Source organism: Ipomoea nil, unplaced genomic scaffold (assembly GCF_001879475.1).
Source record: "Ipomoea nil cultivar Tokyo-kokei standard unplaced genomic scaffold, Asagao_1.1 scaffold2403, whole genome shotgun sequence".
NCBI classification, from domain to species: Eukaryota; Viridiplantae; Streptophyta; class Magnoliopsida; order Solanales; family Convolvulaceae; genus Ipomoea; species Ipomoea nil.
Window position 1 is genome coordinate 714,668 of NW_017618831.1, and position 23,186 is coordinate 737,853.

General features: G+C 33.3%; 3 protein-coding genes across 4 annotated transcripts; all 3 read right to left on the bottom strand.

Moving 5' to 3' along the window:
- Window positions 1-526: 526 nt before the first annotated feature.
- LOC109152277 (zinc finger A20 and AN1 domain-containing stress-associated protein 5-like) lies at window positions 527-1,313 on the bottom strand. Its single transcript, XM_019299871.1, has one exon. It carries the CDS (start codon window positions 1,142-1,144, stop codon window positions 725-727), a length of 420 nt encoding a protein of 139 aa, XP_019155416.1. The 5' UTR covers window positions 1,145-1,313; the 3' UTR covers window positions 527-724.
- A 944-nt stretch (window positions 1,314-2,257) lies between these two features.
- LOC109152276 (zinc finger A20 and AN1 domain-containing stress-associated protein 8-like) lies at window positions 2,258-4,400 on the bottom strand. Of its 2 annotated transcripts, none has more exons than XM_019299870.1 (2): window positions 4,216-4,400; window positions 2,258-3,017 (listed from the first exon to the last, which is right to left on the bottom strand). In XM_019299870.1, the coding sequence occupies exon 2, from the start codon at window positions 3,002-3,004 to the stop codon at window positions 2,480-2,482; it is 525 nt and encodes a 174-aa protein (XP_019155415.1). In that variant the 5' UTR covers window positions 3,005-3,017; window positions 4,216-4,400; the 3' UTR covers window positions 2,258-2,479. The 2 variants fall into 2 exon arrangements, with proteins under 2 accessions (XP_019155415.1, XP_019155414.1); XM_019299869.1 differs by having other exon boundaries at window positions 2,258-3,014; window positions 4,216-4,398.
- A 9,746-nt stretch (window positions 4,401-14,146) lies between these two features.
- Window positions 14,147-18,703, bottom strand: LOC109152262 (zinc finger protein WIP2-like). Its single transcript, XM_019299850.1, has 2 exons — window positions 18,076-18,703; window positions 14,147-14,696 (listed from the first exon to the last, which is right to left on the bottom strand). The coding sequence occupies exons 1-2, from the start codon at window positions 18,595-18,597 to the stop codon at window positions 14,271-14,273; spliced, it is 948 nt and encodes a 315-aa protein (XP_019155395.1). The 5' UTR covers window positions 18,598-18,703; the 3' UTR covers window positions 14,147-14,270.
- Between the last annotated feature and the right edge of the window lie 4,483 nt (window positions 18,704-23,186).

Here is a 23,186-nt window from a genome sequence, read left to right on the forward strand (position 1 = left end):
ATTTCATAATGCACATTCGAGTCCAAAGTTAATTTCATAATGCACATTCAAGTCCAAAGTTAATTTCATAATGCACATTCGAAACCAAAGTTAATTTCATAATGCACATTCGAGTCCAAAGTTAATTTCATAATGCACATTCGAGTAGCAGTTACATACTTTTTCATAAATCAAAGACTATTTTTAGAGGTTGATTAAGAGTTATTAAATTAACATATCAAACAATTGAAAAATTATATTGGTGAAAATTTCAAATTTAGTCTCAAACTATCATTTACTCAAAAAATCAATTAGATCCTTAAACTTTTACAGGTCACCAACCGGTTTCTAAGCGTCGCTACTTCAAAATAACATATTTATGAATTTAATTCTAACTTTTAAAAGTTTAAAGATCTAATTAACTTTTTGAGCAAAGTTTTGGCCTATTTCACCCTTTTCCTTTATTTATATTTAAAAAAGAAATGGTGCAAAATACTTGATGAGGGCAGTATTTCCCTTCAAAGATAACCAACCATAATACGCGATAATTCAAATATTAAATGCATTAAATTCCTTAGTGAAAATAGTAAAAAAAATAAATAAAATAAAATAAAACAAAAGTTTCCACTATAATAATGATATATATTTTAAATGACAATAACACCCTCTGGCCTCAATCAAATTTACGTACAACACCCCCAATCATTCCCCAGCTCAAAAGCCAGAAAACCCGGTTCTTTCCCAATCACACTTTCAGAATCTTGGCGGCTCGGACCACCGGATTTTCCCTCGCGATCGCCTCCCGGCCGGCCGCCTTGTAATCAAACGAACAGTCGTGGCGATCGGAGTATCTGTGCTGGGAGCAGAACACCTCCCCGCACCGGCACCGGAACCCCACTAGCCCGACTTTCCGCCGGCATCCCGCTCCCGAGCACCGGCAAACGTCCCTCGGCCTCTTCAAGGACCGAATCTCCGACGCCTCGAAAGCGGTTTTTGTCTCCGATCTTTGCGGCGACCCCGCCGGGCTAGATCTCAGGTCGCCAGCGCCGGAGAGTTTCGGATCTGAGCTCTCAGGTGATACGGCGGAAGAAGAAGATAGCACGCAGAGAGGTATGGTTTCCGGCACCTTGAGCTCGGCCTCGTCTTTCTCCCTCTGAGCCGCCATAGCTGCGAAGTTGCGTATGGAGATGAGATTTGTTGGGAGAGATAGCGGAGCGGAGAGCAGAAAACGAACGTGAAATGGGTTTGGATTATGACTTTTGAGGCTGTTAGCCACCGGTGGGGAAGCCTAACTTTACTTTGTACGGAGTAATAATAATGTTATAAAAATCACCAAAATAGCTTATTGCTAAAGAGTTTGAGTCTCCTTTAAATATTAAATCGAAACTTCATCATTAATTTAAATTTGATCCTATGATTAAAAAAATTGTTTAAATATTAAATTAACGTTGTAAAACTAATTTAGATTCAACTTATGCATCAAACGGAAAACTTGATCCCACAGCGTTATTTATGTATAAAATTGATATTATATGACTAATTCAGATTTTGACTTGTACATCTACAAAGAAGTTCGATACAATTTTTTTTTTTTTAATATGAAAACACAACCATAGCTTACTAACTTTGCTCTCAAATATCAACTCTCGCAGATAGGCATGACCACGGTTCGGTTCAAATCGAACTAGTTACTGTTTCAACCAAACCAGAACCGAAACTATACGTACGATTTCAATTCCAGTTGATTATGTTAACAAATTAGAACCGTGTGTGTGTGTGTGTGTGTGTGTGTGTATATATATATATATATATATATATATATATATATATATATATATATACATACATTTAAAAAAAAGTCTGGTTAGAAGCGTCAGTTTTAACCGGAAGCGTCAGTTTTAGAACCGGAATCAAACCGTGGGCACCTCTACTCACAAGTCAAAACATGTAAATATATTTAAGGAAAAATAACATCTGTTTTTAAACTATAAAGAAATAACACTATTCGTCCACCAATAATCACCATACAAACAAAAAAGTGACTAGTATAATTGAAAAACAAAAAAAATGTCATTTCCCCTATATTTAAACAAATCATAATTTACTAGTTTATAACCCACACTAAAAGTGACCCAAAAAAAAAGAAGAAGAAGAAGAAGTTGGACTTGATATCTAATGCAATGGAGCAGCTGAAATGGCTTAGAAGACCATGAAGAAGAATATTGTCTGAGGAATTTGTTTTTGTTTTTTGATAATTTTTAGATTTGGATGTACGATGAAGACAGGAAACAGGAGATATAGAATGGCAGTGAACCAGAATAATGCACCATAATAACCATAATAATCACAATGATATCCACCAAACCAGTAATATGAACTTGGAAACTAAAGTCAATAAACATAGTCTTGCCAATAAGCATGAATAAATGCATTGATCCAACCTGCACTCCATCCCGGGATCCATTGATACACGACAGAGTTTCAGCACGAGGCTTCGTCGTTAGATCTTATCCAGCTTCTCGGCCCTAATAACGGGGTTGGCCTTGGCAATGGCATCGCGTCCAGCAGTGCGATAATCGAAGAGGCAGTCGTGTTTATCCGAGTAGCGATGTGAACCGCAGTAGAGCTTGCCACAGCGGCATTTGAATCCAGTTAGGCCGACGCGTTTCTGGCAAGTGGCACAGCGGCTCGGACCCTCCTTAGCCGCCTTGAGCTCGGGAGACTCGCTCGAGCTCGAGCTCGAAGTTAGGGACGAGGGCACGGAAAGAGCCGTGGCTTCAACAGAACCGTTCTGCACGTCTGCGGGGCCCACGACAGCGGGTCCCGTCTCGCTGCCGCTCGACCCGTTAACGAGATTCTCGATCGACGATGCCGCGAGCTTGGCTTGTTCTTGTTTCAACACCATGTCCTTGTAGCACTTGGAGCACATGTTCATGTTCGCTGCACTTCCAAAGAAACCACAGTTGTTGATGCACAAAATCGGGCCTTCGGGAGGGGGATGGCATCCTGTCTCGTTGTGCTCCATATCCTCGCTTCTGCTTCGAATTCATTAAGAAAAACACATTAATATAAACCCAGAAAATGCGGGTTATGCACCTATACCTTCCTCTCCGGGGAGAGAGAACTCAAAACATCAAAATATAAAAACAAGAAAGAAAAGAATATCCTTTACTTGTATGATCTATAAGGTACATGAATACCCTAGACTTTGTTTGTTTCGAACAAAACAATACACGTTAGGAAGCATAAATTCGATAGGGGCATAAACTTAACTAAAACTCAATCCCAAGCTATTATGGCTCTGCTCGGAAGGAGTTAAGAGGAAACAAAGCTTTCAGTTTTAACGAAGTAAAGACTATTCTGGGCAACCAAAACAATGTTCTGCACCCAATAATCTCGGGAAAATCAAACATTAGAATCTAAGTTTAAAGGGTAGTCATAAACTCAAGGATGATAGATATCTCTACCACAACACCTCAAAAAGCCATAGCCACAAAGCTTCCATTCCCAAGTAGCGTAATTGTAACTTAATTATCATAAACAATAATGCATTATGCATAATCTTATTCAAATCATACAAGAAAAGTATTGGGTAAGGTCTTCTACATAACTACATAAGCCATGCTTAAATCAAATATGAAGCAAATTGTCCGCAAAGGCAGCTCAGTTGGTTCTTGATGTTAGATTGTGGGCAAGATAGGAAGCAAATTTACACTTCCCCATGACCCAAATCACACTCAGAACAGATTATCAAAACCTTCAACATTTATTCATTCAATAGTCCCACAAAAAGAAAAAAGGCAAATTTTTTGTGAGAATGAATGTTTAAAGAAGCAAAATTAACAGCTTTAACAGCTCCAGATCTTTATAAACAGTCCCATGAAATCAAATTATTCACAAAACCATCACACAATTCTCCACCCTAAGAATAATCCAAGAAATCCAATTAAACCTAAAAGATTCAAACATTCAAATTCAAGACCAAAAACAATAATTAACACCATAACCAGGCAAAAACTCAACCGATGATCTCCGAATTCCGAAACATGAGCTGAACACTACCCAGACAACCAAGAACCCGAATAACGCATAGAAAATCCAAAGAACAAGAACAACAAAACCAGGAGAAACAAACAAGAAATCGATCAAGGCAGAAACCTATGCATATATACGATTAGAAAATTGAATTTCTGGGAACCATACAGTACTAAACCGAGATGGGTTTTGGAAACTGACCTCGAAGGGATTGAGAGATCGAAGAAACGAGAGTTTTTGTCAGAATTTCAAAGCTGAATCGTGGAGAAGGAGAGAGAAAGAGAGCTTTTTTTTTTCCTTGGTGTCCCTGCCAACAAACGATCTTTACTGATTAGGTGGGTCTTGTGGGACTCCCCTATTGGTCCTGGACTTGTTTAATAAGAAGTGGGCACATTGCGTTCTTGAAAACATATGGTGGAAAACCAGACTTGCGTACCAAGATTCAATGTATTTGTCAATGAAAGTTTTGGAAAGTACAAAATATAGAATATGAACCTTAGACTCTATTTTTGTAAGGGGGTTTAGTTTACCAAAAGCCCAACAACAATTTTTAGAAAATTAATAATAAATTAAGGACAAACCTCTAGTTTTTACTGGTGAGAATATGAGTTCTGGATGATTGATGGATCAATACGAAGATAAGGTGGGTAAGAGAGTCACTTATGCGTTACAGTTATTATTTGGGCAAGATGATGTTTGTACAAGGAATCATACATTATGGGTATCTATAAGTACAAGCGGAGGCTAAAAAGATGGGGAGAGCTCTTTTGTTTTTTTGTTTATTGGGATGAAAGAAACCTGCAATTATTACCACAAGATAAACACTAGGTAAATCTTATTTCTGTATAATAGCCCACGAACAACATATGAGAAATAAATAACACTAAAAAACCTTATGCAACGCAATTGACCAAGATGATATTGGTAAAATCACTATGACTCACTATGATGATAATTTTTTTTTCTCACTTGACCAACCTTCTATTACAATTCTTATTATTGAATGGTTAAAATTAGATCCAAAATCCATTTAATTTCACTTTAAGAAATAAACTTTTTTCCACTTTTTTTTTTTAATATGGTCATCTACTCTTCTTAAACTTTTGTTTTTTTGGAACAAAGAAATCTCCAAAAGAAGTAGTCAAATAATTATGGCCTTTTCTGCCGACTAGTATATATGTTGTCCAATAACATTTGGTCTAAGCATCTATGTATAGAATATTGATACAAAAACATGTCAGTGTCAATATGCAACATAAGTAAAATCTATATAACTATGTCTACTATCGAGTACCATGGCCCATATTATAAGACTAGTTTTTTACGCGCATTGTGCGATTAGGATAATGCCTAATGCTTTTTTTTAAATAAGTACTTTAAAGTATATTAATGCAGGATTATATTGAAATTGTTCATGCATAGATAATTGAAGGTTGAATTTGCGTATTTAAATAGGTAATTCTTCTCCAAAAGGTTGAGTCCCCAACCCCAAGGGCTCCCCACACTCCGACCCGACAGAGCATTGTGAGAAGTTGTAAATCACGGTGACTCAATAATTCAGCAGACAGGGCCAAATGCTGATACACACAAGGAATCTGCCCACTTTGGACATAATTCCCGCACTGCCGCCGCCGAGGTTTAAACCTTGGTCTCTTCTCCCAAATACTACCCACTAAACCATTGAGCTAAGCCCGTGCGGGTTAAATAGGTAATTCTAAGTTTACAAATGCAAGATAATATAGTCAAGATTGATTATAATTGTCAATAAAATAATTGTATAGGTATGGTTGAAACTAAATATGGGACATAAGGGAGAACAAATAAAAATTAGGGCATAAAATATTAAATATATACTAATATTGTTTGAGGAGATTCCGACATTAGGATTTGTGGTTAAGTTCTATTAAGACTTTAATATTAGAATTAGATTAATGGTGTAGTTATAATTCTATATTAGACTTTAATATTAGAATTAGACTAACGGTGAATTAACGGAAAAGTTAAATGGATAATCATATAATTAAGGATAAATTAGAAAATCTTAAAAGAAAAAAAGTAAAACCTAAACAATATGAACCATTCATTGATTTAATAATTTGGCGGTCATTTTTTCTACCCAATGTTAATAATTAAATAAATTCGCTAGTCAAATCCGTTAGTATAATCCGCTAACGCTAACCGCTAACTACTGATTGTCAAACATGGACATTGCGAGGTAATTCTCACTTCAATTTGTTGTGTGATTTGAATACTCTCTTTGTCACAAAATCTCTCAAGTAGTTAATATGGTTGGCTTTATTAATTATATTTTTTTAATTTTTTCATGGTATTAATAAAATACTTGGTAAATAAATATATAGCATTATTTTGTATTATAACTTTGATATTTAATTAGAAAAATAGTGCACAAAAAAGATAATAGATAATGTAGTGAATATAATCAATTGATGAAATTGAATGTAAAAATTTTTACATTTGAGAAAAATAAAGACAATATAACTAATGAAAATATTTCTTTTAATTAATTTATTGATAATTAATAATTTTTTTTTCATTGAATAAAGACATTGTAAGGATAATGTAGTGAATATAATCAATTAATAAATTTGAATATAAAGAATTTTTATATTGAAGAAAAATAAAGACAATATAACTAATAAAATTATTTCTCTTATTTAATTTATTGATAATGAATAATTTTTGAATTAATTTCACTTTTAGTCCCACGACTTTTGATGTTCAATCACTTTTGGTGCACAACTTTAAAATTTTTTAATTTTGGTGCCTAACTTTGTTATTTTTATCAGTTTTGGTCCTTTCGGCCAAATTGACAGCGAAATGTTGCTGTATTTTATATTTTTAGGGGTAAAATCGTCATCCCAAAATCACTGTAAAATCATATCTATAGGTGTTTGATGATGAGAATAATGGAGAAGACGGACAGAAACCAAACAGATCTATGGGGATTTATAGTTTCGACGATTGACAAACTCTTCTTTTACTCTTAATATGATTTTTCTTTTATTTAAATATTGAAGATCTTTCCATGAGATGACGATGTTGCCCCTAAAATATAAAATCCGGAAATATTTTACCGTCAATTTAGTTGGAAGGACCAAAACTGATAAAAATAACTAAGTTAGGCACCAAAATTGAAAAAATTTAAAATTGTGCACCAAAAGTGATAAGAACTCAAAAGTCGTGGGACCAAAAGTGAAATTAATTCAATAATTTTTGTTTTGAATAAAGGCATTGTGGACACATAATTCTAAATTAAAGAAATGCATATGTATTATTTTTTGTTGTAACTACTAAATTATTATTTATATAATTTAATAAGAGTAAAATAGAGTACTAATTATGCCAACTTTGATTAGGATGAGGTTCGAACCTAAGACCTTTTTTTTTTTTTATTGAAATAAATGAGTAAGTTAACGGTGAACTAACGGCAATTCTTAAAATTTTAACGGAATTAGTAATGGTGTGTGGGTATTTTAGGAAATTTTAGTGTAAAATTTAAATCTGATCAATCTTTTAATCAATCTGAGCCATTCATTTGATTAAAATCTGTGACCGCCATTTTTTCTACCCATTATAGGTCTAACTTTCTTGGGCTCTTATTAGTATATATATATATAGTAGATGTATCATCAATATATAAGTTTATTTTTAGTTTATTATATTTTGATATAATTTTTTTTAATATACTACTTATAAATAAACTTATAGTACATTAATAATGAGTATGTATTAGTAACTCACCTTACAATGTAAATAATGGTCAACAATATAATTTGTCATGTATGTCTAATTGGGTATAACCAAACACCTAATAAAATTTAGAGATAGTGTAAATCAATGTAATTTATCCCTTTATATTATAATTTTGAATAATTAGAATTAAGTTATTATCAAGAATTTATTTTAAAAAGATTTGTTTAAAAAGCAATTTCCATATTGAGATTTTTTAATGTAAATGTATCTTAATCATTTTTATTATTTCTTTATGAGTAAAACTACATATAGTCACATACTTATTATCTTACTCTCTATTTTTTAATGTGATGTGACAACTCTTATCACACAAATCTGTTTTGATCGCCCATATTATTAGTTATTACGCATAAAATTAATAATTGTTCGCTTTAAAGATTAAAATCAAAGTAAAGCTCTTTCTTCTTTTTTTTTTTTTTAAAAAAAAAAAATGATGCTACATGTACTAAAACTGAATGATACTAGCTAATTAAGGGTATCAAGTCAAGTTGAAATTGAATCGTCAAAACTCAAAATTCAACTCAATTCAAAAAATAAAAGTTAGAGCTCTAAGCTAGCTCTAGATCAAATTGAGTCAAACTTGAGCTAGTCAAGCTGAACTCGAATAGGTTCGAGAATATTTTTTAAAGAGTAAATTTCAATTTGGTTTCGTGATTACTGGAGTCTTGTTAATTGCAATCCACGACTTTTAAAACTGTTAATTTAGTACCTTAACTATTCAATCTTCAGCAATACTTAACAGCAAATACTATGACGTTACGGTCCTATATTGGTTCCACTATTGAAGAATGTAGATCGCTTATGGCAACCTTTACTTTTTGCTCGATTAGTTTTGTTCCTAGACAAGCCAACCTTATGGCTCATACTTTAGCTTCACATGCGTTGACTCCGGCTGGACCTATGTATTGAGATTCCATCACTCCTGATAGTATTGCAGTTTATCTATAATATATCCAACCACTTTGGTTGCTTTCAAAAAAATATTATGCAAGTATATAAATATTTAATTTAATATATAATATTATATTTATATTAATATTAAGGTACTTGAAATTGACTTAATCCATTAGTCAATTTCAAACATAACTTTACATAATTGAATTAATTTTGAATATTTGTTAAATCGAGTCAATCTCAAAACTAAAATATTAAAATATTTTATTCTTTTTTATTGTACATACATTTTGTAGATATTAGGTTATCTCGCTTAATGAACTGCAAAATCATCGTAATTTACCCATTTATAATCATATTTTGTATAAATTTCTTGGAATGAGAAATTATGCCTTCTGATGCCACGTGGATAAGTACATTTTACTTTGAAAGTTTAAAAATTAGTTTGGTGGGTCCCGCTTTCCGTCGAAGCATTCGAACGTTGCACCAACGTTCTCCATCAGATTCAAAATTGAACTACGATCCAAAATCGAACGTTGTGCGATCCACACAAACATCTATAAATACAGACAACCTAAATCCATTTCTTCGCATCGTCTCTTCTTCTCTTTCCGCCTTTCCGCAATCTTAAGAAAAAAACTCTGCTTTTCCTCGTACACCTGCGAAAATGGCGAAATTGGGAATCTCGGAAATCGTCGTCTTTTCCGTTATCTTCATGCTGTGGTGTCTCTCCTTTAACGGTGCAGCGCAGGAGATCGATCTGGCTCCGGCGCCGGCGCCGGGAATGGACTCCGGAGCTGGTTTTCCGGCGACTGGTTACGGTGCCTTGCTCTGCTCTTCTCTGTTGCTGTCGCTCGTGGGGCTTCTCCGGCACTAGAAATCTACGGAGATCGATCGGAAATTGGAATGAATTGGCAGATTTTGTGGCGGCTCTGGCAGTGTTTCGTGGCGGCGACGGCGAGTGTGGAAGCTTAGAGGCGTGATATGATTATCTGAATTTTATGGCCTTAATCTTCTGTTAGGGTCTTCAGTGTTTAATTATTTTTACTTATTTTGTATTATTACCTTATTATTAATGATATGATATGATTATTGTTATATTTTATGGTATTATATTAATTAATAACTTTTTTTTTTTTTTTGGAGAATGTTATTTTGATGTTAAGAGCTACACTTCTGGACAATATAGAGTAGGTATTATAGAACAGCTCATAAATATTGGTATTTAGTTGTGAAAAATAAATTTTGATTAAAAAAACATTAAGTATCCATAAATCAATTAAAATTAGAGCATACTCAATAGCTCTAATTTTTGCATAAGATTTTAGAATTCAAGTAGAAAAAAAAAAAAACAAAAACAAAATATTAAAAAAAAAAAAAAAGCTCCAAATTATTAACGCATTAACATGTCCATCGGGGATTGTTGTTGCGCCTCACACCACCAATGGAGTACCTTTTTCATATTTGGTGAGCTCACTCTAAAAATCGAGTTTTTGCAAGTAAAGAAACATATATAATAATTGTTCTTGTTGGCAAGTTCAAGATTCCTTGATGTCTTGTGTATGGAGTTAAAAGCATCGAGGGAGGTGCGAATTTGGATGAATTTTGTATTGTAGTTTTTGCAGCACGAGCAACAACATTATAGAGATTTGGTTATTACTTGTAACTTGGTTTAGAATTTGTCGAATTTCTTATTTGTATTTTCTAAAAACAAAAAATTAGAGTTAGGGTGGAACCTTTAACTAGGAAACAAAACCCCATGGATCTAAGGAAAGGAAAATCAGCTGTCCTAACAGCATCAAATATGTGTAGACAGAATGTAGTGCACATATTAATGATTTGGATAATTAGATACCTAACATAGCACTATAGCAAATAGCTCAATAATAGCCAACTTTAATCCTTAGAATTAAGAAGGCAAAGCAACAAACTTCATAGTAACAAGTTTATCTAATGTACATTCTCAAACAGTGATTATAATAATTTCTCTATCACTTGAAAAAAAATCAGCAATCACTTTATCATGTTAGTTCCAATGACACTTCATGTCTTCATCTGAATTGTCAATTCATGTAATGATGCTTTAATAAATAAAGAAAATTAGTGTATATTTTCTTTATATAATATACTGTTGGGTTTTCAGCCAGGCTGGGGTGCCCTAGCTAACTAGGTGCATGAAAACAACAATGATTAAGGGGAACTCAAGATATATATTGGGGGTAAAAGAATGAATTTTACACTAGTGAGAAAACAAGTTAAGTATGAATACCACAGGTTTTTGTAGGTTGGGTTCTTTATGTGGAGAAGAGAGGAATAGAAAAGAGAAGAAGTTGGGCAATTATTATACCATGGATTAGGGTTCATATTGTATCGTGAATCTTGGTACAAAAATTTTGTACCTTCCGTTAACACATTTTGTACCTACAGTTAATCGTTTTTGTACATGTAAACAAATAACTTGATAATTGTTGACACATAATATGATAGCTTCAGGTACAGAAACTATCAACTACAGGTACAGAATGTGGCAACTATAGATACATAATCTAAAGGTTATTTCATAATATGATAGCTACAAGTACAAAAAACCATCAACTGCACTTACAGAATGTGTCAACTATAGATACAGAATCTGAATGTTATTTTTGGACCAGGATCTACAATGCAAGATAAACTCTGGTCCATGGTATAATTTGCCTATGATGGGTGCTTGCAGGAAAACTTGGTTTTTGAAAGAAAAGTGGGCCCCACTAAAAAAAAAAAAAAAAAAAACATTTGTCTCCTCTTGTGCGTGTGAAGCGCCTAGTCGGACGCGTTAAACTATATTTTTTTTCTTTAAAATAAATTCTCTTCAAATCATCTCGTCGCACCTGCAAAAACTCTTCAAAATTTATGCATACCGAAGATGTTGAAAGCCGCCTCTAAAGGTATGAGCCAAACCCCCCATACCCCAACACATAGGACTTTCACTATACTTGATCTGCAGAAGTAATTACCCTGATCAGAGGCACATATGTACTTGTGCTCGAGTCTCCATGCATACTCCTATTAACTCATTGGATTTTGAAAGGCTTTGTTGAGTAACACCAATCTGTCGGTTCATTGAAGAGATGAACAAAAAGAATTGTATATATATATTGCAGGTTAGGAGAGTACTTGCATACATAATTCACTTGGATCCTCTCACTTCATGTGTCTTGGCTTTACACTCTGAAATGGAACTATAATTTGACAACACGTATGAACAGTCCAGCTACTAGATAGAGTGGTAGACATTGCCTTATAATAATAAATTGTTATTAATGAATATAGGTCTAGGGTAGCCATCCATCAATTTCGTCATATATTTGTTGGGATTAACCTTACCTATTGGCTATTGCCCTATAGGTATTATTGTTACTTTTCAAAAAAAAAATTTAAAAGTAATGATTGGTATTTTGGATTAAGAGAGACACTCGCGGCTGTTGGGGGATATTAATCATGATCAATGATATAAAATCAAATTTGTAATTTTTTTTACAAAATCATATTTCACCCCTCGATTATCCGTTTTAATTTTAACTATATTTTAGAGTTAATTTAAGTAATGATGGATTCTATTTTAGATTCTCTTAATCTACATTGCTGAAAAATTCATGATTTTAAATTTATTATTCAGGTAACTAAAAATTTTAATATTTTTAGTCAAAAGTAATTTTTTTTTATTACTTATTTGGAACATATCCATAAATATAACTTATTACTTTTTTTTTTTTTAGTGAATTAGGCAATCCTCGTATTACCTTTTATTTTTTTAGTGAAAATCTTCGTATTACCATAATTTCTTATTTGATAAGCAAAATCACAAGTTTTCCTTATTTCAACAAATTTGCTAATCACCAAAAAGTTAGCTGGGTGCTAATACTTCTTCTCCCAAAAAATTAAATCCCCTACTTCAAGAGAACCCATACCTTGACAGAGCATTTAAGATGATGTAAATCACGGTGATTCAATCGCTCAGCAGAAATGACCAAATGTCAGTGCGCATAAAATACTTAACCACTTTGGACATAATCCTCATACTGCCGCTGTAGAGGTTTAAACATTGGTCTCTTATCCAAAATATTACCTACTAAATCAGTTAGTTAAGCCCGATCGCACAAATTGATTGATGATAGTAATAATAACAGTCAATTTTTCTTTTATCTATAAAATGGTTGAAAATTAAACACGTTAGTGACTAAATGGTTTTATTTCCAATTATGATCCAAATGACTCAAATTCTATACCTTATTTGTAAATCAACGGTTGCTAATTAATTAATTAACACATAACAACAACCCTAGTTGAGAAATTACTCAAATTAAAGAGAATGAATTAGTTTGATTAAGGATTAATCCACAATTATATTTGTGAAGTAGAACAAAAATGGCGTATGCAGGTACGTATTGGCTTTTCATGTCACACATCAAATTCTTTTATGTCTACATGACAAAAATTCTAAGTATTTCCGTGATACGTCCATAGTTCCATACTGCACACACAACATGACAAGTTGACAACATGCACACAAACCCTACACCTTAATTTTCCTTGGATGAATTGAAGCTAGGCATGTAGCAGCTAGCTGGTACAGTACTACATTGGACAAGACATTTCACAAACTCATCTTTCGCAATATTATTCTATTATTATATTAATTAATTCCTACCATATACATTTGTCATTGTCACAACACTGTCACCAAATTAAAAGCTCATCAGCTCTCATCATCTCATGCATATGCCTGCCTTCCATCCTTCTCCAACTCTTTCTTCATTCTATTAATTCCTCTTCGACCACCAGTGAAGAGTCAAGTCTAACAATTGGTAATTAAAGAATTGTTGGGCGAAGGCCTATGAAGAAATTGAAAAGTTAAGTCCAACACTTTGCCTTCCAAAAATGTTATGATATATATAAGTTGTTTCCTATGAACTATACGTGTTGACCTAGTGGTAATGTTTGATCCTAACAAGTCCAATAATTGATGGCTAGGGTATTGTTAGGGGGAGATGGTGAAAGGCCAAGTTCAGCACCCTGCTAGAAAAATGTGAGAAGAAAAATACATAGGTCATGTTTGGTAACTGGTTGTTAGCTGATAGTCATTAACTTATTATGTTAATTAGAGAGTATAACGAGTTGATAACATTATCTGATTGTAGAAATGTGTTCGGTAAATTAGCTCTTAACTGATAGTCGTTTGGTATATATATTTTTTTTTTTCAAAAAGCTAATTGAAAAAGTTGTTTTGATTAACTTTTTGAATTTTAGCACTTTGGAATTACAAAAAGCTAATTAACCAACACTTATATTGATTTTCTTAACCAAGTCAAAGAATTAATAGTGGTCAAATAAGTTAAAATTGACTTATAAACTAACTATTTTACCAAACAGGGCTAAAATACTAGAAATACCTAATAAATTTGATTAATTCACAAGCGGTTAATAAATATATAAAATACAAATAGAAGTTTCATTAAAATATATAAGTAAACGGATGAATATTAGAGATATATATCCCAATGAACTTTTATAAAGCGGTTAATAATATAGTTATTATTAGCCGTTAGCTAGGTATCTTGCTCGATTTCAGAAGCCGCTTCATCTTCCTCATCAAAGCAGTCGATCCCGCAGGCGGTGTGGCCATCCCCAAACGCCCTTATATGATCCTTGAGGGAGCGCTTGTGCTTGAAGTCGGAGCCGCAGGAGCAGTACCAGAGCTTGCCGCAGTTCTTCTCGTGCGTCCGCCAGTCGCCGCGCACGGCGAACGCCTTCCCGCACTTCCGGCACATGAACGGCTTGATCCCGTGCTTCCGCTTGTAGTGCGTCTGCAGCGTCCGGAAATCCTTCAGCGGCTTCGGCCGTGGGTGGTCGATGTTGTTCCGGCAGCCCGCCGCGCAGCAGAAACACGGCAGCCTCAACATCGCCGTCGGCTGCGTTCCCCGGAGCGATTCCGGTCCCTTTCTGTACTGCGACCCATGCCCCCACATGTGCATCTTCATCATATATTATATTATTACATCACCCAATCAAAAAAAAATTTTATTAGTTTAATATCAATTTAATCTTTAAACTGCTCTGATACTAATTGTCAGATGAAGCATTTAAAAATTATAATGACCGCGATTCAGTTTAAATCGAACTGGACACTGTATAGTAACCCCACAACCGAAATGTAGGGACTGTTCCAGTTATGATTCAGAACCAGAATCCAAAAGGTTTCGAAAAGAAAAATAAAATAAATTAAAAGTTGAATTTGGACTATTTTAAAAATAAAAAATAAAAAATAAAATTTAAAGAAAAAAAAAGTTCAAACCAGTTGTTTTTATCAATTTCCTGAATTGGGGATTCGAAACTGATATCGAACCGCAGTCATATATAATAAAAAGTTATAGCTAATAGCGAATGTATAACTTTATTTTTTATATATCTACGTAACAGTCAGCGCCGTGTTTCTATGGCAGGATATTAAATTCGGTTCTCCTTACCGCCAAAGGATTAAAATGAGAAAAATGAAACGAGTATATTTAGTAGAAATGGCTATCACATTAAGCTGACATGCAAGGTTCTTTATGTGAGTTGAAATTTCATACCCAAGTTGCACAAAAGCCACTATACAGGTGCAGTATTATCACTATAACTCAATATTCAAGAAATAAAATGTGACAATTAAAATGAAAAAGACATAAAGTAGAATGAATTATCAACTGTATTGAGTTGTTAATTTAGTAGAAATCACTATATATCATGTCGAGTTTGACATGTTATATATATGTTGTTTATTTCAGTTGAAATATCATGGTCAAGTTGCACTACATACATTGTCCTATTAAGGTAGTGTATTATCCTTATAACTCGATGCTTGAATTATGGAAATTAGGAGAAACTCCACATGCATGCCTGATTGCATACAACAATTGTGCACAAACAAACAATATTAATATATGCATACAAATTTATGATAGTTGATATGTATTTATTCACTAAATTTCAAGTAGTCAATAAATATTTTTTAAAATATGTGAATTTTGATTAAATTTTGTAGTATAATAAATTCATAGTTCATTTTACTTCCTCTGATTTACGGGAAAGTCTGCAACTTAGAGGTGTGGTTTTTATGAAACCCGTCTTGTAACCTTAATTGACAAAGGCCACAAGAAGATAAGCCAGTTTAAGTTGTCCATAGCCAACAGACTTATTTGTATTTAACTTGCAACTATATGTATGGTAGGGGCAACTCCGTTCGAGAGCTACCTATTAACTTGCTATGGACAACTTAGGCTAATTTACTTCTTTATACGTGATCTCTTTGCCGACTACAGTCAGAAGTCGGGTTTCACCAAAAGGAGACCTTTGATATGACTTTTTTTTTTTTTTTTTTTTCAGATTTAGAGGCATGAAGACAAGAAGAAGAAGATTAAATGCATCAAATAAAACTTCAAATCTCAAAGAAATTAAATTAAATGAGACATAAAGCAAGCTAATTAATATAATCAGAGTCATTTCAACTTCTCTTTTTGTCTTCAATTTGTTTCCTTCTTTCTCTCTTTTCCTCTCCATCCCCCTATCATTTTAGTCTACATCAACATGATCCATCATGTGAAGAAACAGCACAACACACAAAATCTATGGCTCTGATTCGTTTGATGGATTTCCTTTTTCAACTAGCTAGGGAACAAGATCCACTTTGTCTCTTTATGCCAAGTCTAAAGTATTTTTCTTTAAGGTATCATTGTAAAGCCCCCCATGGCCATTGACATACTTAACCTAAAAAGGGGATATTCAAATATCTGTGTGTCTGTGTCTGTGGGTATGGAAATCTTGAAGTTGGGAAGATGATTATGATGATGATGATGATGGTTATATACATTTGAGTGTATCTAACCCCTGGGTTTATAAAAGAGGATGCTTTAATAAAGAAAGATTACAAACACATATATATTTTCCTGAGCCACATAAATCAAGATTCAGAAACAAAGATGTAATCTTTGTGGGGTTTTCATGTTTCTTAAACCTTTGGAAATGGAGTTTAAAGCAGATTGCACAGTATAGTTCCTGGGGGGTTTTCCATCTTCTATGCTGTGTGGAGTCACAATTGGAAAAACCACAATTTTTGTCCATCTCTTTCTAATCACCCTCACAATTTGGACGAAAATCACTCTAAGGTGCATGAAAATGTAAGATTTTCCCTAATAATATATATTATATATTAGGACCTTAATTAGGTGTTGCAAGTTGACTGGGCTTATTAAGTGATCTGGTTAGACAAAATAACTAAAATTGTTATTCAACCAGATTCTGTGCTTAATATAAACCTAGATTGATGAGATACATTATATTCATTATATAGCACATTCAGATACCGTACTCATACACCATCTAAGGTTCTGAATAAGTTTGAGGCAAATATGGCAAACACGGCTACAGCTTCCGCTTATACGAGGTCAGGTTTAGAAAATTCTTTTAGGCAAGTTTTTGTTCGTCTGGTGTAAAACACGGTCCAGGTCCACCCGACTAATCCCTGTTCGTCTCGGGAGACATGGGAGCTAGTCAAGGGGAATTGTCACCGGTTGGAATTGAAGACGGGGAATCGTCCATACAGATAAGTTCACTTGCCACTTGAACTACCCTAGAAATTAAATTTTAGATAGGTATTGTAAACTACATTACAAATATTAGGGAATCGTTGAATCTACTGACCTTATTAATAATGGTGGGACACAGTAAAAATTTCTGTTATGGTTAGAGACTTAGAGTGTTGAGGTAGAAAAGGTTTTTCACTCATGCAGATGTTTCTATAATGAAGATTTATCCAAGATCACACAGGAGGGAACAGGGAAAAAATATAATGTTGAGTTGGACACACCTGCCAATGTAGTAAAAGTACAAACTTCAAGGACAAAAAGGTATAATGGCTGTGTTGTTCAATCAAATTAAGAGAGGCCACTGATACACCAGTCACCATGTTTTCAGTTTTGACCAGCTTAGATTTCACTTAGATTTATTCAGGATTCCAGATCCCAATATATATACATATATATTGCAGTCAATAAAATGTGAGAATTTTTTTTTTAAAAAAACCCATTTAATTTATTTACTGTCTTCCTTTCACCCAATCCATCAAGATTCAAAAGCCTTGATGTAAAAAGTGAAAGGTTGAAATTATGGGGGAAAAAAAAAAAGAGGAGAGGAATGGGTATTCTCTTTTTCTGGGAAACAAAAAAGGAATGGAGAAGAAATTTGGAATAAAATAAAAATAAAAAGGGGATGGAAGCTTTTGACATTTAGGACAAATCATTGTTGTTCATCACCATCATCATCTCATTTACTTTTACAGAAAAATGAAAGCTTTAAATTAAAGGCTTTAAGCCATACCTGCATGTTGTTGTATCTGTTAAAAGTCTTGAAGCAAAGAGGGCAAGAGAACTGTGTGGGGCCAATCAGAATCTGGGAAGGGGTGGGGATCCAATACTGACCCTTATGCAGTGTGACTCCTTCTTGGCTATGATCCTCCATCTTGTTGTTATTATCTTCTTCATTGTGTGATGAAGAAGAAAGCCCAGAACCAGAAATCTGCAGATCAGCAGGGCTATGGTTAGGCAGCCCTAAGTTCAAGTCCACACTCACATCTTCATCACCCTCAGAATCATTGTTGTTATTATTCTCAGCCCTGCTTGGGCTTAGACTGAGGAGAGGGAGGGCTTCTCTGAGAGGGGGAGAAGAGGGAGAGGATGGTTGCAGGTATGGGTGGAACTGTGGGTAAGGTGGGAAGTTGTAGAATGAGTGGAAGGTATAGTTAGTGGAAGAAGATGAAGAAGATGAAGGGAAATGGTGATTTGCAGGGTTGGGATGGTTGAAGAATCCATGGAAGTAATTAGTGTAGGGATGATCAGTCATGGTGGTGGTGATGATGATGATGGGAGGTGAGGAGAGAGCAACAGTGAGAGTGGATGATAAGCTAGGTTACTAGATGGGGGAAGAGTGAAAAAGATGGAGAGCAAAAACCCCAAATTAAAGTAGTAGTGGGAAAAAGGTAAAGGTTAAAATATATACAAATACTCCGTAATAATTAATGCCTGGTATAACTACAAGGTTACAGATTCGACTCTCAGTCGAAACGATCTATTGACTTTTTATATTTGAGCTGGTCAATTATAGACAACTTAAGCTAATTTATCTCTTTTACTGTCTTTTGTCTGCTAAGGTAAAGGTTAAAATATATACAAATAATAATGAACGGTGTGGTAACCTCAAAGATACAAGTTTGACTCCTAGCGGGAATAACCTATTAATTTTTTTGAGTTCTTGATTTGAGTCACTCAGTTATGAGCAACCTAGACTGATTTACCTCCTTATGATTTTTGACAGTTAAGGCCAGAATATGATATTTTCACAATATATATCATTAAGTAGTGATTGCGGGTTTTACTCGTTATCAAAATAAAAATAAAAATTAATGTTAGTGTGTATAAGATTTTGGTACGGTGCCAATCATCATTGAATATAATCATGCATAATACATAACTTATTGTATCAAATACTATAAATATCATAATTGACCATGTTTGATACAACTAGATATACTATTCATGCCCTATCTGCTGAACCATTGAGTCACCGTAATTTACATCTTCTCATATGTTCTATCGGATCAGGTGTGGGGGGCCCTTAGGGTTGGGGATTCAACCTTTTGGGACAAGATATACTATTCATATATAATTGTATTCAATTGTATCGATATTGTACTGATCAATACAGTAGGCTCATAAGTGTGAATATGATGAAAATGCAAAAGTCAAATAGCATGTCAAATATGACTAAGTTGCTGCAACAATAGATGCAGTGTATTAATTAACAATACACATGTAACAACAAATAGAGTGATATTTAATTTCAAGGATAACATAATAATTATAGTTATTAAATTTCAATTAGATTTTCCTCAAAAAATAAATAAATTAGATTTGTTAGACGTTATTGATTTGATGAAATAAATTTCTCATTTTTTGTAACGATTTGTTTAACAATTTTTAAAATTAGTTGAAATAAAAGTTTTGTATGTGGCTTTCCAAAAAAAAAAAGTTTTGTATGTGTAAAACACAAGTATAAGAGTACAAATAATAAAAGCAACATTGTAAATTGGGAAGTGAATATTGTTGGGCATAAAAGGGGTGTTAAGCATTGGGAAACAAAGAGTTTGAATACATACCGGCAATTGCTTGGGTTGGAGAGCTTTGGTCGGGTTGGACGATTATACAGAGTTAAAATACATAAAATAATTGCGTTGGATTATCAAATATCAATTTATCATATGTTTTATTTGTAAAGAAAATATATGAAAATTATAGAATTATTTTCGGTGTTGAGAGGAACTCGAAGTCATTACTGTGTAAACTTTGCTCTTATATAATAGCCTGTAAATTGTACAAGAGGGGTAGATTGCACTATAAAAATTAATGTGTGACGAGTTTGACTGAATAGCTGTTGACAAATATTGGACATGTGATCTTTTAATATGAGAATCATACTTTACTCACTTGATACTCTTTTCAAGAAAAATTATAGAATTTTGTATTAAAAGAATACATATTTGAATTTCAACGTGGAACGACATTAATTATACTCCGTATATCCATATGCACACCCAAAATATATGCTGCTACATTGCAGTCCACAAATTATTAGGTAATATAAATGCAGGGAAATTGTAAAGACCCATTGGACATAAGGTTAAAAAGAAATCATTATCTTCTTCCTTCTTCCCTAAAGGTTGAATCCCCAATTCCAATCACCCCCACACCCCGACCCGACAGAGCATCTGGGAGGAATCGTTAACCTTAAGCGCCCTCACATTAACCCGACAGGACTCACAGGATTATTGATGGGTAAATCTTGATGACTCGACTAATCAACATAAGCTGAAATTTTGTTTATTGTGCACAAAGAGCCCCTTCGAATAGTAACTGCAAGTTTTCTTCTTCATAAAAAAAGTAATGTTAATTAGTGATGGGTGAAATCCGAAAACAATCATCTAGCAGAATATCCTATATATCTTATCCTTCATAGGTGAGTTGGGCACTACGTACTATCATTATGACAACATGGACAAGCTGAAATAAATTTTCGAAGGTAAATGTTGTGCCCTAATTTGGATAGTGTTAGAGCTGAAACAAGCATCACATGCATGGTAGTAATGGAGCAAGAGATAAAGCAAATGTAATGTTCTTGGGAATATAATGCGCTATCCAGCACTCAAATTTTAGGGAAAAAAAAAAAAAAACATTAGGGGATGGAGTCTGGCAAAACAAGTACATAGGAACATAAATACAAGCTAGGTAAATATCTTCCAAATTTATTATTATATGTCTTGAGCATATAATTATTAATGTGCAATCCAATTATCAGCTTAGACTTTTAGTTGGGATGAAACCCATGCTTCAATTATATGGGTTCATTTTAATCATGATAAACAAATACTACGCTTACTCTCTCCCCCTCTCTCTTTTACTTTATTTGTTACTTCATGCTTATGTGACACGTCTGGATTGATCTTGAAAAAAGTAGGCCAACTTTTATTGTCACTAAGCTTAAAGTTGTATTGTAGATAGTAACATACTAGTAATTTTTTTTTTTTTAAGTATACTTGCATAATAGTTAGTGTTACGTTTCGATAATAAAATGCTAGACTTGATCCGTCCTGAGGCCTCTAGCCAATAATTTTTTTTTTTTTCAATACAATCGTGACATGTGATGATATAGTTTATATATAACCAATAAATTAATAAGATTATTATTTATAATTAAGAACTAATTTCACCAACAAAATGTACTAACTAAAAGAATCCCACGAGACAAAGGCTTGAAACAAGTACCTGAACAAAACAGTCTTTCACTGTTTATGGTTTTATGATCTTCAATTGACACCACATGTATATATAGCATGGATTCAACGAACAATAATGTGTTCACTGTGTACCCATCCACCTTATAGTACCACATGAGTGTGACAAAAATGTACCCGCTCACTACCTAGTATTCATTTTGCACGTACTAATTAATAATAACATATATCGATCTTCAACCGTTGCACCTTTGCTTCCAATCAATTTCACCGCGTCCTAATTTAATATAATTCTTTCTACAAAAAGATTATTTGGTACCATTGTGATGAACATTTTTTTACTTGTTTCTGTTTTGTAGCGTGAGAAATCTGCTATCATTATTTGATGATGTACATGAGATAAGCTATACATTTGTATAATAACTTGCAAACTACGTATACAAGATGAACAATTTTCTTTTACTTATTTACAGTTATTATTGTGTGCTTCTGTGTGAATAATGGATTAAATTTGAAGTTTAATATGTTGATGTAGCTCATATTTAATTACAGAATATCGACTCATAATGGAAAAGTGAGCTATGGGACAGTCATGTTCACTAGCGAGGGGACGTTTATGATATCCCACCCGACTTTATTATCCCCTAATAATATTCATTTGAGTTTATGATTTTAAAAAAAAAAAACAAAAAAAAAAAAAGAATTGACTTGAGGTTGAGTTTAAATCAATTATCATTTTTCCAATAAATATGTTGAAATGTTTATATACACAAAATATGTATTACACTAGTGAGGATGATTTGACATTACACCCTAATATTAAAAAAATTATGATGAATGATTACTTTAAAAAAAAATTGTCATATTTATCAATATGTATATATGACTAGACATGAAATCTAAAAAAAATAAAATAAAATAACCAATTATGTCAAGAAAAATTCAATCTTAGAAAACCCATACCTTTCTTACTCATCTTAACCTTTATTTCCATCTCTAATTATTTTACTGGTTTGTGATGTGAAGTTATATTATTCCCTACACGAAGTATTACACAAAAGCACAATTTATTTAATGCACACTCTCAAATAGTGACTATAAATTTCTCTCATCATCTAAAAAAATCAAACAAATACACAATATTTGTTAAAAGAAATTAAAATATAAGCTTATCATTGATATTGATGCAATCCAAAATCTAATTTATAGACAACCCTAGTAAATTAACATGTGCCTTAGAGTAGCTTCAAGTATTATTCTATATAGGATCAACAAAACCAAAAAACAAAAGCTAGGCTTAGCATCAAGCATTTGACTATGGTCGGAAGGCATGTATGTTTTTTTAATTCCACCAAAGAAATTACTAAAATTTTCATGGGGATTGGGGCTAAAAGGGTGTGGTTAAAAATCCATTAAACAATTAATTAATAAATCTCATCTAGTAATTCCCAAAGTCCAATCCATGCATGCATGCTTTTTATTGCAAAAATATAACATGGGTTAGGAGACAGGAAATGCGATTTTCACTGCAAGGTGAATTTCCCAACACATACATACATTGGTGAAAGGATAAAAATTTTCAACACAATTAAGTTTGAATGTAACAAGAACAAGAAACCAAAGATTAGAATCATCAAGAAATTAG

Bases quoted from the DNA above. Each gene is read 5' to 3' on its own strand.
- LOC109152262 (XM_019299850.1), bottom strand. From the start codon at position 18,597: ATGACTGATCATCCCTACACTAATTACTTCCATGGATTCTTCAACCAT. The intron at 14,697-18,075 runs GTATGGCTTAAA...TATATGATGAAG, and splicing joins ACAGATACAACAACATGCAG to ATGCACATGTGGGGGCATGG.
- LOC109152276 (XM_019299870.1), bottom strand. From the start codon at position 3,004: ATGGAGCACAACGAGACAGGATGCCATCCCCCTCCCGAAGGCCCGATT.
- LOC109152277 (XM_019299871.1), bottom strand. From the start codon at position 1,144: ATGGCGGCTCAGAGGGAGAAAGACGAGGCCGAGCTCAAGGTGCCGGAA.